Raw genomic sequence first — 16282 nt, 5'->3', positions numbered from 1 at the left:
TACCGGGGAAGTTTGTTCTTTGGAAGGGAAGCTTGTGCAGAATTACCGGGTCCATAGAACACCTCAAGGATCTCCACTGGTTTCCAGCACGTTTCTGAGCAGAATCCAAAGTCCTCCATGGCCTCTTCCCTGTTTATCTGGAGCAGCCTTTCTCAACCTGTGGGTCCCCAGATGTTGTTGAACTACAACTCCCATCACGCCTAGCTAGCAAGGCCAGAGTCAGGGATGATGGGAGTTGTAGTCCAACAACATCTGGGGACCCACAGGTTGAGAACGGCTGAAGGGTCTCTTCGACCCGCCTGCCCCCTTGAAGCAGCACCTCCTTCCGTTGACCGCCATCCATCCTGCAGACATTCACACAGGGGGTTCCTGCCTTCCCCGCTTCCGATTTAGGAGAGCTTGTTTGGGGCATCATCCATGTCCTGGTGATCTCACCCAGTGGCCTCATGCAGATGCTGGAAAGCCTGGCAGAGAGGAGGGGGCCCCATGGCAGCCCACTTGTGGGTGCGAGGGGCAAGGTGAAGAGGGAGCAGCACTGGTGAGACTGTGTGCCCATTCTTCGCTTCTGTCCTTCAGCGCAGCCCATTCGCAGCATTTTCCACCCCCCGTTTCCCTATAAAAAGCTTTATTCAGAAGAGCAGTTTGCAAATGAAATCCAAAACAAGAACAATTAATTGCACATTTATTCCAAAGCCTGTTAAAACGACTGAGTTTAATTCAACAAAGCGGGTGAACTGGATCCAGCGACGCCAGCGTTTCAAAGACTGGTGGTCCTTTGTTCCTCCAGCGCCCCGCCAGGGAATCTCACTGCCCCCCAAAGGGGGGCACTACCCCCCGCATTGGGAACCTCTGGCTTAGACAAGGGGGGTGTAAAAAGGCAATAAATAAAGATGGCCGAGGCAAAGCTCAGCAGCAAAGGATCCTGACAACCAACACTTATTCATTTACTGCCACTGCACAGCAGGCACATCCAGACATACATGGGGGGGGGGAGGGAGAAGGGGTTTTGGGGGGCAGGGTGGAGGGGCTGCCACTTGCCCTCACGTCAGGGCCACCGTCCACCTGGCGGGAGACATTTCTCCTTCTCTGGCACAGGGGAGATGAGGGCGCAGCAACGGGCAGGAGACCATCCTTGGGCCAAGGAGAGGGTCCTGCAGGCAGAAGAGCTTCTGTGGGGAAGGAAGGGTGGCCCCCTCCAAGAACCCACGGGGCGCCCCACTCCAGGCCCAGCCTGCCAAGATGGGGGGCGGCTGCCTCCCCGCCGTCGGGTTCCTCTGGCCCAGGCGGCCTCTACTGGGGGCCCAGGACGGCCTGGAGGTCCTCAGGGAGTGACCCAACGATGGTGGCGATGTAGAGGCCCACCCGATGCAGAACCTCCTCCTTCACGGGGAGGCGATGGCACCTGGCGCGCACCTGGCGGGGGAGGAAAGGCGCAAGAGTTAAAGCAGCACAGAGATGAACTCTGGAACTCCCTGCCACAGGAGGCGGCCGTGGCCACCAGCCTAGAGGGCTTCAAAAGAGGATTAGACCCATTCATGGAGGAGGAGGAGGAGGCGGCTCTGGGTGGGGACTAGCCCTGAGAGCTCAGCTCTGGCCTCCACAGTCAGAGGAAGAAATGCTTCTGTGCTGTAGGAGTGCACATGTCCAGAGTGTGGGGATCAGATGGGATTACTATGAGGAATTATCAGATATGCATCAGCTATGAAAGCATGGCGTTGACTGTGTTCGATTCATTGACAATAATTTCTGATCAAATCCTACAAGCCTCTGCATTTCTGGCCATTTCCTCTACTGCCCATTTCTCTACGTCTGACAGGCACCTATAAGCATTCTGAAACACAGGCCAGTTGCTTCATCAGGCATCCTCAGTACATAAAGATAGTAGGCCGTTTCTTTGATGTAGCCTTCCTTGGTTTGGTTAATCTTAGGGCCTGGAAATAGTTTCACAGGAGGGTGATAAAGATCCCTATCTCCTCGCCACCCTTCCTCTGCATTTATTGCTTGTTTATGACCTCTGGACGTTGCTGAATCCATTCTTCCTTTTTAGTTGTTTTATTTACCCTAGAAGTATGCATGCTTAAATTAGCTTTCGTAGTGTAACTTTGTCCCACGTGGGGTTTTTTGAAATGCTCAGAGGATATCTGATTGGTTCTTACGAACGCTGTGGAAATAGTTCTTTTGTGAATAAAACGACCTGGGCCAAGGGGTGGAGGCACAGATTATTACACGCACCCCTCCCAGAGTCTTGCTGGTCAAGCCTCTGTGTGTATTATATTAATCAGAGTCTAATCCTTCCTTTGCTTTGGGAACGCTACACTGCGCACCATTTACTGGAAAGCGCAGGAGGGGAGAAGGCTGCTCCTGGGCCAAGATCCTCCTTGTGGACTTGCCCTTGGGGGGGGGGCAGCTGGATGCCCACTGTAAGGACAGGATACTGGCCGAGATGGGCCCCTGTGGCCTGATCCAGTCTCAGGCTCTTATATTCTGAAGACCAGTCCACTGGGAGAGGCAGAATCAGGTCATTAAAAGTGACTGACTGGTTGAAGCCGCCCCGTGAACTGAGCAGCACATCCTTTCAAACGTCTGTATCGCCATTTCTTTCTGACGTACCAAGTGGCCACCTTGAGAGAAGCTGCTCCTCTCTCCCTTTGGCAACAGGGATGCTCACCAGGCGCCACCTGCCTGCCTGTCCCCACAGACGGGGACCAACACATCGCCCAACGACCCAAGAGAGTCTCCTCCTCCTTCAGGACTCTGGTTGTTGCCCACATGCAAAAGTTCAGCGGAGGGATCTGTAGGAGTTTAGCCCTGACTCTCATCCGCTGAGATTTCCTTAGGGGACTCCCAAGGCTGAAACAGGCCTGGCCAGCGTCCGGAGGGGCCAGCCAGCCAGCCAGGCTCCGCTCTGCTCCCTCGAGGAGAGAGTCCCGATCCGGGCACCTTCCACCCATCGGGCGCAACTCGCTTGGGAGCTTTCTGCTTACCAGCTTCTCCTGGAGCTTCAGGACCAGGTCGACCACCTCAACCTCAGACTTGTCCTTCACCCAGGACCGGATGTTCTGCGGGAAAAGAAGCCGACTCAGCTGGGAAGACACTTCCTTGCTTCCTCCTCCTCCTCCCCAGAGCAGGGCTGGGCAATGGCAATGGCCCTGATCCTGGTGCCACTTTCTGGCGCACCTGCTAGGAATCTTGCAAAGCATGGGGGGGGGGCTGTCTGGGCAAACCTGAGCCCAACTCAGCTGGAAAGGTGCTTGCGCCCCCCCAAGGAGCCCAAGTGTGTCCTGCTTGGCTCTTTGCAAAATGCTGAGCAGGTGCTTTGACTCTGCAAAGCCCTCAAGCGGACTGCGAAGAAATACCGTATTCTTCATCATTTTTATCCTGGGGGGGGGGGGGAGATTGCCCAGAGTTGTTGAGCTTTTTCTAAAGGAGGAATAGCTGAAAATCGCTCACCCACATGACCTACGCGAAAACTTGCACGCATGGCTGAAGCCACCTATCGCCTGTCCCCTCGCTGACAGAGGCCGCCAATTGCCCCCCAAATTGCTGCCGTGACAGCCAATCAACACCAGCCCTTGCCACAGCCAGCAATAACATGCCCAACAGCCGCTGAAAATCTCCGGCTCACGGAAGCAACCCGTCCCACGTCCCCTCTATGCACTATCCGTGTCTAAGACGACCCACAATTTTAAACATTATTTTTTTAATAAAAAAGCCTTGTCTTATAGACGGAAATGCCCAGCTCCTTTCCAGCCTTGCTGCTGCCTGAAGAGGGTGACGCAAGCCCAGCTCTGATCTCCCCCCAGGAAACCTGGCCAGGTCAAACAGCAGTCGGGGGGGGGGACCACTGCCGCTTGTCGGAGGCTGAATCACCCAGGAAAGCACGGGCCTCACAAAACCTTGCAGGCAGCAGCAAAAGCAGCAAACCCCTGAGGGCTGAGATTGCCCAAAGCGTAGCAGCCCCAAGCGCAAGGGGGACGTGTGGGCAGCCGCCCCTTGATGCAGGAGCCTCCCTCCACCCCCCCATTCTGCACTCACCGCCTCCGAGATGGCTTCCAAGTGCAGAGCCTCCAACTTGTGCATCATCTCCCGGTGCCTCTGGCGGTACCAGCCATCAAAGTTCGGGGATCGGAAGAAGCGCCTGGGACAATGAATTGAAGAAAATGTTCCATCTAACATTTGCTTAAAAACCTGAAGCATTTTTGTTAGGGATTGTAGGAAAAGACTTGCCAAGGAAGTTGAAAAATATCTTCATGCATGTGACAACGGCGGCGAGAGTCTTAATAGCACAAGGATGGAAGAGTGAGGAAACCCCGACTAAAAAACTATGGCAAGAGAAACTGATGGACTATGCAGAATTGTGGGACAAGGATAACTGTGACTTCAAAGATGAATGGGAACCTTTTACAAAGTATTTAAAGATGCAACAAAGTGAACTGGACTCCTTGGCAGGTTTTGAATAAACACTCACAAACTTTTTACTAATAATAACCAGTCAGATAAATTAAGGATCTATACAATTTTGCAACATGCAGAGAATAGCATTTATAGAGAAACCAGAGATTGGAACTGAGGGAAGTCGGGGGGGGGGGAGGAAATGGGGGGGGGAATTAAGGATGATATGTTTTAAGGTAATATGTTTTGTTTAAATTCCTAATAAAAAATATTTTAAAAAAGGAAGAAGCGCCTGTGGGGAGTGGGGAGAAGGGGGCTGGGTGGGTGCTGCAAGGGGGCCACGGGGGGGGGGGGGATGGGACTGGGGTTTCAGGCAGAGGCTCTGCCTAGTCCTTAAGCGACAGGAGGAGGCTGGGTCCTGCAAGGCCTGCTGGGCCTTGGTTGGCTTCCAGTCCTCAGGGGCCAGAGAGGGAGGGATGGCCAAGCCCCGTTTGTGATGGGCAGGATCTGGTCCCTGGCAGAGAGGCTGAGATCTGCGGCTGAGACACAGTGGAGGGAAGCGGCCCATAGAGGGGTCTGCAAGGAGCCAAGCCAGGGGAGCCATTGGGCGTCTCCCTAGAAATCAGGCCAAGGACTGCAGCCTGAGCCACGTCTGCCAAGCTGGTTTGGAGCTCAGGACCAAGGAGCACGGATGACAGCAAGAGGGAGCTCCATTTTCTGAGTGACATGTGCCTTTCACGTCCCAAACGGAGTGATGTAGACAGAGCCAGCTCCTTTCCTCTCTCGCTCTCTCCCTCCTGAAAGGGGCCTGCACGCTCCGACCCTCGGCTGCCCTCTTCTGGCGCACGACCAGGGCAGGGCTGGAGCTCTGGGGCAGAGCATCTCCCTTGCGTGCAGAAGGTCCCAGGCTCCATCTCCAGGGGGTCCAGGCAGGGCTGGCCAGGACCTCCTGCCTGCCAGTGAAGGCTGAGCTGGGTGGACCCCAACTGCCAGGCTCAGAAAGAGGCAGCAGCTGCTTCCCCCAACAAGACTGGCCCTCTTCCTCTAGGGTCATGAGACGAGTGAGGGGCCTTCTGCTAAGAGTAACAATGTCCCCTTCCCTGCTTGTAGAAAGGAAGGTCCCCAGGAAATGGCCTCTCACCAGATTCAGGGGTGAACAGCTAACCTACACCTTCTGGAAAAAAGCAGCCTTGTTTTTAGACTGTGTACTATTTCGAAATATGTTTGGCGTGAATTAGGAGGTTCCCCCATCGGACAAACTCCCTGATGTTGAAAATCTTGTTCCTGAGAGCTCCTGCCTGCTCTGCTCCTTGACACCCTAGCTTTCCACACACAGAGAAGAACACTGGGGTTTGTATGTGATCAGCCACCTCCGTCCTGGTTTAGCCCTCCAAGGCCTACCTGTACAGGCCCACCCAGTCCCCCTTCAGCACGCAGGTGAGCTGAGGCCCAGCATGCTCCAGGGTCTTGAGGAAGTCCTCCTGCTGGAAAGGGCGGATCTGAGGGGGGTTCTGAGCACGAGAGAGAGAGAGAGAGGTAATGAATGAACCCATGGCAAACTGGGCACTCCCTCTTGGCATGCCTCAACCTCCTCCCACAGCCCAGCGACACCCCCCCCCCCAGCCAGGGGGCTGCAGCCACAAAGACCACTGTGCTCCGCAGAGCATGCGCTCGGCCGGCTGCCCCACTTGCACCCTGCATGCCTGGCCCCTACAGCAGCCAGGCCAGAGGAGCCTGTGGGTGACCCAGCGGGCAAAGACCCCCTGGCACTGCCGCAAGGGCTGCCCTGAGAGCTCAGAACTGAGCTGGGCGGGGGAACCACGTACCTTCCAGGGGGTGATGGCCCTCTGTAGCGGCATGAGGCTCGCCATGTAGTGCTCCTAGGGAAGGCCAGGAGGGAGGAGGGAGAAATCAGAGGACCCCCTTTCAGCTCTGCCGAGAAGAGCCCCCCCCAACAATCATGCAGCTCTGGGGGGGGGTAGCCTGAAATAGCCAGCCTCCTCCCCAGGGGCAGCAGGACAGCAACCTCCAAAGGGAGAGACCAGGAGAGTGGCCCCCCATGGCCCCCAGGCCCCACACAGGGCGGGGGGAGAGAGCCCTGGCTGCCAGTCGGGGGGGCAACGGGGAGGGGGAGGCGCCTCCATGGCCCACGTCAGTCGAAGGCTGCCTTCCCCCTGTGCTCCTCGTCCTCCTCATTTCCCTGGGCAGGCCGAGGCCGGAGGGAGGTGGCACCTGCCCCCCCCCCAGCTGCCTCTACTCACCAGGGGGATAATGAAACTCTGCGTGAGCTCCAGGAGGTGGCGGCGCAGCAGGGCGCTCTGGGCGTCGGAGGGCTGCTTCTTGTGGATGCCCTGTGAGGCGGGAGGAAGGGTCATGGCGCTTGTGGGGCCCCCGGCCTCTCCCTGCCCCTCTCCCGGAAGGCTCCGACCCCCAAGGGGGAACTGGGCTCCAAGCCACCAGCCCTTCCCCACCCGCAGCGCCCGCCGCTCACCTTCAAGAGCTGCTTGATCAGGGTCTTGTCCTTGTGCAAGAAGGTCTTGTAGGAGGTGTAAAGTCCTGCAGCCAGAGACCCCCACAAGGAAGTGAGGCCAGGAGGCCGTGTGCTGGGGGGGGGGGTCCTTCGCAGGGAACGCCATGGAGCCCCGTGTTTCCCAGGTGAGCGAGAGGCCCCTGATGGACGCCCCCCCGGCAGGTGCTGGGGGAGCCCCTGCCAGCTTCTCTGCTCTGCTGTCTTATCCAGGAGCGGCTTTCGAACATGGCACCAGCAGCGGAGCCACCAAGGGGCTCCTAAAGGCCCCCCAAGGCCTTTGTGGCCCCCGGGGGCACAGCCAGAGCCTTGCTCCTTACCCGGCTTGGCGTCCAAGGTCTTCAGCTTGGCCAGCTTCTTCACCTTGACCTGCTTGGGCAAATCCCCTAAGGAGAAACACAAGGCCGTCCGAATAGCGCAAGGATGGAAGGCTGAAGAAATTCCAACTAAAGAATCACGGCAAGAAAAATTGATGGACTATGCAGAGCTGGCAAAAGTGACATGCAAGCCATGGGACAAGGATAACTGTGACTTTAAAGATGAATGGGAAGCCTTTACAAAGTATTTGAAGATGCAACAAAGCGAACTGGACTCCTCGGCAGGTTTGGAATAAACATTCACAATTTTTTTTATTGACAATAATCAGCTAAAGAATTTAAGGATCTATACAACTTTGTAACATGCAGAGAACAGCATGCACAAAGAAACCAAAGACTGGAACTGAGGGAAGTCGGGGGTGAGTGGGTTTTGTGGGGGAGGAGGGAGGAAAATGGGGAGAAAATTAAGGATGACATGTTTTCGGATAATACATTTTGTTTAAATCTTTAATAAAAATTATGTTTTTTTTTAAAAAAGGAAAAACACAAGGCCCAAGGGTGGGGGGCTGCAAGCCAACACGTCCCTGAGCCTGGCTGGCTTTCTGGCTTCTGTGCCCCTGGCTGAGCCCTGGACTGCTCCCCCCTCTCATGCTCCCCCCCCCAGTTCCCAAGGGCCAGGATCCTCGCAGGCAGGCGGCCCCAGAGCCCCTCCTTACCAGCCATCTTGAGGTCCCCCAGGCGCAGGATATGAGGCCAGTGCTGCAGGGTCTTGATAAAGAAGGGATTGGTGACGCCTAGGACAACACTTGGCCTGGGGGGGGGGGGAAGGGGGAGGTCAGTCCTCAGCTAGGAACCCCCGGTCTGTCCCTCCCCCCGGCATCTCCCCCCCGAGGACACTCACGGGGCCTGCGTCCGCGTCGTGTACTCCTTGAACTCGCTGTCGTGGATGGTGAAGTAGGGGCGGAAGTCGCAGCAGAACTTCAGGGGGGCCAGGCAGCTGGTGGAAAGGGACGGGGGCAGCCCCTGTCAGGAGGCTCCGACAGGCACCCCCAAACTGGCGAGGGGGACAGACAGGTGCTTGCCCTGATAGGGAGTCCCCATCGTCCTCCACCCCCCTTCGGCAAGGGGCTCTGAGGATCTTTTAACCAGGGGCAACTCTGGAGATCCCCCCCCCCGCCCCAACAGGCAAACTGGGCCCAGACGCCCAGCGCCCCCCCCCACCTGGTCAGGGCGAGGACCATCTCTGAGGAGGCAGCAGGCGAAGGTGCCATGACCACGAGGGGCTCCCCCAGAAGCAGCAGCTCCCACAGCGCCTGCAGGTGGATCAGCACCGGCTGGAAGCACCTGCGGAGAGAGCGGGAGGGGGCAGGTGGGGCCGGGCCAAGGCAGGCTCGCCGTGGGGTAGGGGCGCCCTCGCCCCTATCGCCAGGCCTCGGAAAGTGGGGTAAGGCAGCGCAGCGAAGCCTCTCCAGGCCCCCAGCCGGCAGGCCCCCCAGAGACAAGGGCTGCTTTGCCCCCAGAGCAAAACTGTCCCCATGAGCCTCTGGGGCTCCCCCCACTAGATTCTCCAAGGGGGGTGAAAGGAGCCCCCCAGGGTGAGGAAAAACTCCTCAAAACCCCAGAAGAGCAGGCTGGAGTAGGCCCAAGTGAAGCCCAGCGCCCTCTTCTCACAGGGGCCAACCAGATGGGGAAACCCACACGCAGGAGCAGGTCTCCCTGCCAGAGGTTTCCATGGCTGCCGCCATCTGAGCAGGCTGGGAGCCACCCATTGCCCTCCTCTCTTCCATGAATTTGTCCACCCCCCTTTAAAGCCATCCAAGCTGCCTTTCACTGAAGCAAAATCCCCTCCCCGGGGAGGCTCCTGGCCAGGCACCCCCAAACGCGGCCCTCCAGCTGTTTTCGGACTACAACTCCCATCATCCCTAGCTACCAGGACCAGTGGTCAGGGATGATGGGAACTGTAGCCCCAAAACCTCTGGAGGGCCGAGTTTGGGGGTGCCCGCTCTGGGCCAAAGGGTAGACAGGCTCCCCTGAGAGCCCCCCTTTGCCCCACCAGATGCTACTCAGGAACGCCCCCTTGTGCCCTCCGCAGCTCCCCAGACTTGCCCCTTCTAGCAGGGGGCAGAAAAAGAGAGTGCTCTCACCTGAAGAGGTCCAGTTCGTGGATGCTGGGGAGGACTAGGGGGGCTGGCAAGAGGTTCTGAAGGGGGGGGGAGGAGAGGAAGGGAGTCAGTGGATGACCCAAATGGAGCTTTAAGTCTCAGTCCAAATCCCAAGAGAGACATGGTTGGCATCAGAAAAACACAACCCCCCCCCCGTGCAATGTGGCTCAACCAGAGGGAAGCGCATGAGGGGTCAATTAACAATAATTTTATTCTTTATACCCCGCCCATCCGGCTGGGTTTCCCCAGCCCCTCTGGGTGGCTCCCAACAGAAATTTAGAAGCAGAATAAAACTTCAAACATTAAGAACTTCCCTAAACAGGGCTGCCTTCAGGTGTCTTCTTAAAGTCAGATATAGTGGCATTTAGAGGTCCTTGGAGGGATGCAATCTGGCAACTCCAGGCACAGACCAGCTGACAGCAGCTCAGGATCCAGTTACATGCAGAAACAAGCCCCTGCCCTGGTGGAGGCAGCCGGACGCCAAACCACAAGGGCCATCTCTGGCCTGCTGAGCTGAAGAACGGCATCTTGCCCCCCAGCCATTCTCACATGTCACATCTAGCCCCCCCCCCCCCCGCAATGGAGGAATTGTTGCTAAAGCACCTCTGACAGGTGGCCCCCAACCTCTGCTTAGAAACCTCCAAGGAAGAAGAGTCCACAGCTTCCCGAGGGAGACCGTCGAACACAGGGAAAAGCACAGGCCATGGCAGGATCCGCCCCAACCCCCCAACCCCCGGCCGCCTCCCAGTCCCAGCAGCTCTCACCTCCTGATTCTGGGGCTTGGCGGGGCTGGAGCCAGGCTTGTCCAAACGAGAGGGAATCCTCACCTGCGCCGTGAAGAGAGACAGGCAGAGTGAGCGCCCCTCCCCCAGAGCCCCCTCCCCCGCTGCACCCCGTCCCCGACAGGTACCTGGTTTTAACCTTTAAAGCCCTATGCGGCTTACGACCCTCGTACCTATGGGACCCCCTCTCCTGGTATGTCCGAAGAAGGACCGTACAGTCTTCAAACAAAAACATCTTGGAGGTCCCGCGCCACAGAGAAGTTAGGCTGGCCTCAACCAGAGCCAGGGCTTTTTTGGCCGTGGCCCCAATCTGGTGGAACGCTCTGTCCCAAGAGACCAGGGCCCTGTGGAACTTGACATCTTTCCGCAGGGCCTGCAAGACGGAGCTGTTCTGCCAGGCCTTTGGCCAAGGCACAGCCTGACCCCCTCCTTTGGTAACCCTCACAGAACTCTAGCCCAATGGTTGCCATGAATTTGATTCTGAATTGATTTTAAAATGAATTGATTTTAGAATGCTGTGTTACTTTTATTGTTGTTAGCCGCTCTGAGCCCGGCTTCGGCTGGGGAGGGCGCGATATAAATACTATTATTATTATTATTATTACCTGAATGACGACGCCCATCACTGGGAGATTGAGGGTCTGGCCAGGCACAGGAGGCGGCCACTGGTCAATCTCGCTGCACACTGGAAGAGGCAAGGCCGGTTTAGGAGGCGGCCCTGGACTCCCCCACCCCAAATGCGGTGGCCACCACAGGACCTCCATCGTGTCAGCTGATTTGCCCCCCATCCTGGGGGAGGAGGGGAAAGGCCAACACGGCGGCAGCCATCTCTCCTGGGGAGATGAGAGGCTCAGGCAGTGGGGCGCCTTGGAGAGAAAACAGAAGGGCTTCCTCTTGGGGTGGGGTGAGCAGCAGGTCACCCTGCGAAACTGGCCGGCAGGAGATTCAGGACAGGCAAAAGGGCCACCTCTGCACGGGTTCCCGGCAGCCTTGGCCAACCTGGTGCCCTATTGCTTCCCGTCCCCTGGGCCGGCTGGGAGTTGTAGTTCAAAACACCTGGAGGGCGCCAGGTTGGGAAATGGTGTTGCCTGCCATCGTCAGGCCCGGCCCTAGGGGTAACCAGTCCCTCCTCACCTGCCTCCAGGCACGGGTCCAGCTTGTCAAAGTATTCTGGGGCTATGAGCTGCAGCAAGGCCTGGAAGAGGTTGACGTAGGGGAGGCGAGACACCAGGACAAGAGACTGGAGGAGAGAGAGAGACGGATGGATGGATGGATGGCTGCATTTCTATACCACTTAATAGAACAAAAATACCTCTAAGCAGCGTACAGAAAACTGAAGCAACAGCAGATAACTTACATAAAATATTATAAGAACATAGTTGTGTACAAAAAAGTTAAGTTAATTCAATATTCCCGATATCTATACATCAATACCAAATCATGTTCCTCCCTCTCAGCCTCTGGGTTCTCACCCAGCCATTGTCCAAACAAGCTCTTTGCTCACCCACAGAGAGAAGAGTTCTCAGAAACAGCAAACATCTCCCTCGTCTCTCCCTCTAAACTCGCTTTTTATGGGCAGCCCAAGGCGGGTGGCACTTCCTCAGGCTGCCCACAGCTGTGCCCCATTCAGCCGCTCTCTCCACACCCAGCTCCTACACTGTCTGGCAGCCACGACTCTCGGAAAGATGCAGGAAGGGCTGCAAGAGAACCTGTCCCCCTCTTCCTTTTCCATCTTGTCTCGCTCCCCACAGCCCCCTTCATGTGCTCTGCCCATCGTTTCAGGCCAGTGGGTCAAATCTGCTTGGTTCTCTTCTTGCCCAGCACCCTAATTCCAAAGAAGCTTCTGTGGAGCAGGGAAAACAAGCAGCTCTGCCACCCCCCCCAGCTTTTGAGGCCCCTGGCGTAGCTGCCCTTCCTTGGGCCCCCTCCAGCTCCTCCCCGCCCTTCTGCCAGAGCCTCACTGGCAAGGAGCGACTCCAGCTTTGTACAAAGGAAAAGGCTCATTGGGTCAGAGGCTCCCGAGCAGCCAGGCTTGGCTCACCTTCTGGAAGTAGCCTCTCTTCACAGAGCTGTCCTTGACTTGCCGGAAGAACACATAGCCAAAGTAGTGTGCAGGGTCTCTCTGGGTTGGGGAAGCAGAAGTGTCTGTGAACGACCCCCCACAATCACTTTCAGCTCCAGTGCCTGCTTGCAGGGACATCCCCACGGCTACAACCTTCTAGAGCAGGGGCAGGCAACCTAAGGCTCGGGGGAAGGATGCAACCCAGTCGCCTTCTCAATCTGGGAATCCACGTGTTTTTACACGAGTAGAATGTGTGCTTTTATTTAAAATGCATTTCTGGATTATTTGTGGGGCATAGGAATTCATTCATTTTTCTCTCTCCAAAATATAGTCTGGCCCCCCACAGGGTCTGAGGGACAGTGAACCGGCCCATGGCTGAAAAAAGCTGCTGACCCCTGCTCTAGAGACTGCTTTCCATTCAGCAGGAACTTGCCACCCTCACATCAATCCGCCTGGCACATGCCATCACCAATCCGCCTGGCACATGCCATCATGGCGCAGATGAGCTGCCAGCGGCCCCCCCAAGTCCTCCAGGAGGGGCACAGGGTGCGCCATCCAGACACAGCTTGGCTTGCGCATCACAGGAACCCGTGGAGGGAAAGGCTCTCCCCTCAGAGAAAAGTTGTTTTAAGTTAATTTTTTTGTACTAAACGACAAGTAATAACGATAATAGTTTCCATTTCTAAAAATCTAAATGTCCTGGAGAAAAAAACCAGACCAAAGCCAAGCATCTCAACCCCTTTGCTTTTAACCCTGAAAATATCACAACTGACCTGTAATGATACAGCAGCTTCCCTGTTATATTCAAAGTCATCCCCATACAATGCATTTCGCTGCCCCCCAGACTGACGGAAGCGAAAGCTGAACTGGGTGTCTCCGAGGCTGCCTGGGATGGACAGAGACAGGGCAGGAGAGACAGAGCAGCTGAGACAATGGATTCAAGAGGATTCTGCCCTCCTCAAAAATCAACATCCCTGAAGCCGTCGTCCAGGGTGACCGCAGGCCCCCACGCAAGCTGGAATGAATGTCCAGAGGCAGAGGACTCCCCTGCCCCACCTGAGAGCTGGGTTGCTGTGGGCAGTACCCAGGTTGGATGGACAGCACTAATCCTGATTGGGGACAGGACCTCTACCTTTTACACCACTGTTTGCAACTCCTTCCCTAACAATTCTGAAGTGACTGAGGACACAGATTAAATGCTACCAGTTAAGACTCTGCCTTTTTCCAGGAATCCGTGTGGGGCATTTTAGAAAGTCCATCGAAAAGTTGGTCTCTGTTGAGCCACTGCCTCAACCACCTAGAACCTGACGTTGTTGTAAAAACACAATACAAGTAGCATGGAAGCGAAGGCTCAGAAAAAACTCAATATGGAGGCTAAATGGCCGAAATATTGGGAAATTTTGGAACAAGAGGGAGATAAATTAAAATTGCAGAGCTTTGAAAAACTAAAAAACAAAGGGCGAGATTGGCTTCATTATTATCAAATAATGGAGGCATACAATTTGGACCAGAGGCCTTTCTCCTGGGCATGGTTGGCCAATTGGTACCAAAGAAGGATAGAACTTTTTTTATGTATGCAACAACAGCAGCAAGAATACTTATAGCGAAGTATTGGAAGACACAAGAGCTACCCACCCGGGAAGAATGGGAGATGAAAGTGATGGACTATATGGAACTGGCGGAAATGACTGGCAGAATCCGAGACCAGGGAGAAGAGTCGGTAGAAGAAGATTGGAAGAAATTTAAAGACTATCTACAGAAACATTGTAAAATTAAGGAATGTTAAAAGGATGTTGGAATGAAGTAATGTGGTTTTTGCAGTAATGCTATATAGGGTTAAGGAAGAATGGATTGTTAACAGGTCAGAATGTAAAGTTACAATATATTAAGATAAATTAATAAGATAAATACAAGAATGGAAAGGACTTGCTGAAACAATCAATTTAACTAGAATACAAAAAAGGGAGGTGCGAGGAGGTCAAGGAAATAAGTAAATGAAATATAAGTTATGGAAAGATGGATTTCTTTTTAACTGTTTTTACTTTTTCTGTATTTTGTATTTTTTGTTTTTTCTTATTTTTGTATTTTTTTTGAAACTTTAATAAATATTATTTTAAAAAAAACAAAAAAACACAATACAAGTAGCAAAGCAGATCAAATCAGCCGGCGGTTCAATGGCTGTATTGCCTCCCTACTTGACTCTGTCCTGACCCTGTGCCAAACCCACTTACCTGAGTAAGAGTCGGGGAAGGATAGGTAGCAGATGCTTGTTTTCTGGAACACAGGAAGCGAAGAGGGTGTGAAGAGCAGCTCCTCCCCCCACTCCCTACCCCACAGGCTTTGGGGCCAGGGCAGCAGCAGTGGGGCCGGGGCCCTCTCACCTCTTTTTCCGTCAAGGTGTAGTCAGGGGGATACACCAGCTGCAAAAAAGGAGAAACTCTCAGTGGTTGGACCCGGCAGGTGCCAGAGCCCAGCCCCTCCCAGCAAGAGCTGCCTCAGTTTCCTTGCAGCATTTGGAGGGGTGCTGGAGACCTCTGGCTTGTGCCACAGAAACACTTGAGGCTCCAGAGGTTCATGTCTGCACCTGCTCTGAGCTCCAGGGCCCCTGGATGCAGCCTGGGCTGGGCTGGGTGAGATGTCAAAAGGAACCTCTTCCCTCAGGGTGCCCCACCCACCAGAAGAAGGGGGCAAAGGAGGCACACGGCTCGGCGTCGCCACAAACCAGGGGAGCCCTGACCCAAAAAGCAACGGCTACAGCTACTTGGTGGAGCTGTCCATGGAGGCGCAGGTCAATTCTGTGTCCAGGGCAGCTGTCTACCTGCCCGCAGATTGTCTTGCCAGAGTGGTGCATGCTCTAGTCATCTCCCGCTTGGACTACTGCAATGCGCTCTACGTGGGGCTACCTTTGAAGGTGACCCAGAAACCGCAATTAATCCAGAATGCGGCAGCCAGACTGGGGACTGGGAGTGGCCGCCAGGACCACATAACACCGGTTCTGAGAGATCTGCATTGGCTCCCAGTACGTTTCCGAGCACAATTAAAAGTGTTGGTGCTGACCTTTAAAGCCCTAAACGGCCTCGGTCCTGTATACCTGAAGGAGCATCTCCAGCCCCATCATTCTGCCCGGACGCTGAGGTCCAGCGCCGAGGGCCTTCTGGCGGTTCCCTCCTTGCCATTCAAGTGTTGGTGCTGACCTTTAAAGCTCCAAATGGCCTTGGCCAGTATACCTGAAGGAGCGTCTCCACCCCCATCATTCAGTCTGTACACAGAAGTCTTCCTCCCGAGAAGTGAGGTTACAGGAAGGCAGGCAGAGGGCCTTTTCGGTGTTGGCGCCTGCCCTGTGGAATGCCCTCCCATCAGATGTCGAAGAGATAAGCAGCTATCTGACGTTTAGAAGACACCTGAAGGCAGCCCTGTACACGGAAGCTTTTTAATGACTGGTGTTTTAATGTATTTTTAACCTTTTGTTGGAAGCGGCCCAGAGTGGCTGGGGAAACCCAGCCAGCCGAGTGGCGAATAAATAATTTTATTTTTATTATGTTCCCTCAGGGTGCCCCACCCAACAGAAGAAGTGGGCAAAGGGGGCGCCCGACTCAGCCCCTAACCAGTGGCCCCGAAGGAACCGGCGGAGAACGGAAGGCGCCTCCCGGGCCTCCTCCATGCCTGCGCTCCTGGGGGCGCCTGACCCACCTCCACGGCCTGGCCCAGCTCCAGGTCGAAGGTGACGGCGCACACGCACTCCAGCCAGGCCGACAGGCGCCCCCAGGGCAGCGCCGAGCCGCCGCCGGCGGAGGGACTCCCGGCGCCCGGAGAGGAGAGGCGGCGGCGGCAGCGCAGCGCCTCCAGCCCGCCCGGAGCCTCCATGGCCGCGGCGCCGGAAGCGGGCCCTGCGAGGAGGCCCCGCCCCTTCCGCCACCGAGCGCGGCGGGCCCAGAGAGTCGCCCGAGCCCTCCAGCGCCCCCTGCAGGCCGGGGAGAGAGCGAGAGAGCGGGGACGGGGGACGGGGGCGCCGCGGCGGCGGCGGCAGAAAGTCCTCGTTC

The 16282-nt window shown here is 55.8% G+C and overlaps 1 protein-coding gene across 6 annotated transcripts; it reads right to left on the bottom strand.

Annotated features, from left to right (window-relative positions):
* Positions 1-665: 665 nt before the first annotated feature.
* DENND6B (DENN domain containing 6B) lies at positions 666-16129 on the bottom strand. Of its 6 annotated transcripts, XM_083572774.1 has the most exons (20): positions 15933-16129; positions 14624-14662; positions 14474-14516; positions 13016-13128; positions 12222-12302; positions 11315-11420; positions 10786-10865; positions 10163-10225; positions 9381-9436; positions 8458-8580; positions 8138-8233; positions 7953-8047; positions 7240-7305; positions 6884-6948; positions 6654-6743; positions 6219-6272; positions 5794-5903; positions 4036-4138; positions 2985-3059; positions 666-1413 (listed from the first exon to the last, which is right to left on the bottom strand). In XM_083572774.1, the coding sequence occupies exons 1-20, from the start codon at positions 16104-16106 to the stop codon at positions 1291-1293; spliced, it is 1755 nt and encodes a 584-aa protein (XP_083428900.1). In that variant the 5' UTR covers positions 16107-16129; the 3' UTR covers positions 666-1290. The 6 variants fall into 6 exon arrangements, with proteins under 6 accessions (XP_083428900.1, XP_083428897.1, XP_083428901.1 ...); XM_083572771.1 differs by having other exon boundaries at positions 6884-7305; positions 15933-16123; XM_083572775.1 differs by lacking the exon at positions 8458-8580 and having other exon boundaries at positions 15933-16123.
* Between the last annotated feature and the right edge of the window lie 153 nt (positions 16130-16282).

Source organism: Podarcis filfolensis, assembly GCF_964270895.1.
Source record: "Podarcis filfolensis genome assembly, chromosome: 10".
Classification (NCBI taxonomy): Eukaryota; Metazoa; Chordata; class Lepidosauria; order Squamata; family Lacertidae; genus Podarcis; species Podarcis filfolensis.
This window is presented reverse-complemented; position numbering and strand designations above follow the sequence as displayed.

Excerpts from the sequence above, each read along its gene's own strand:
- DENND6B (XM_083572771.1), bottom strand. The coding sequence starts at position 16,106 with ATGGAGGCTCCGGGCGGGCTGGAGGCGCTGCGCTGCCGCCGCCGCCTC. Across the intron at positions 8,581-9,380 it reads CACGAACTGGACCTCTTCAG|GTGCTTCCAGCCGGTGCTGA; the intron begins GTGAGAGCACTC and ends CTCTCTCCGCAG. Across the intron at positions 3,060-4,035 it reads TGGAAGCCATCTCGGAGGCG|AACATCCGGTCCTGGGTGAA; the intron begins GTGAGTGCAGAA and ends CTTTTCCCGCAG.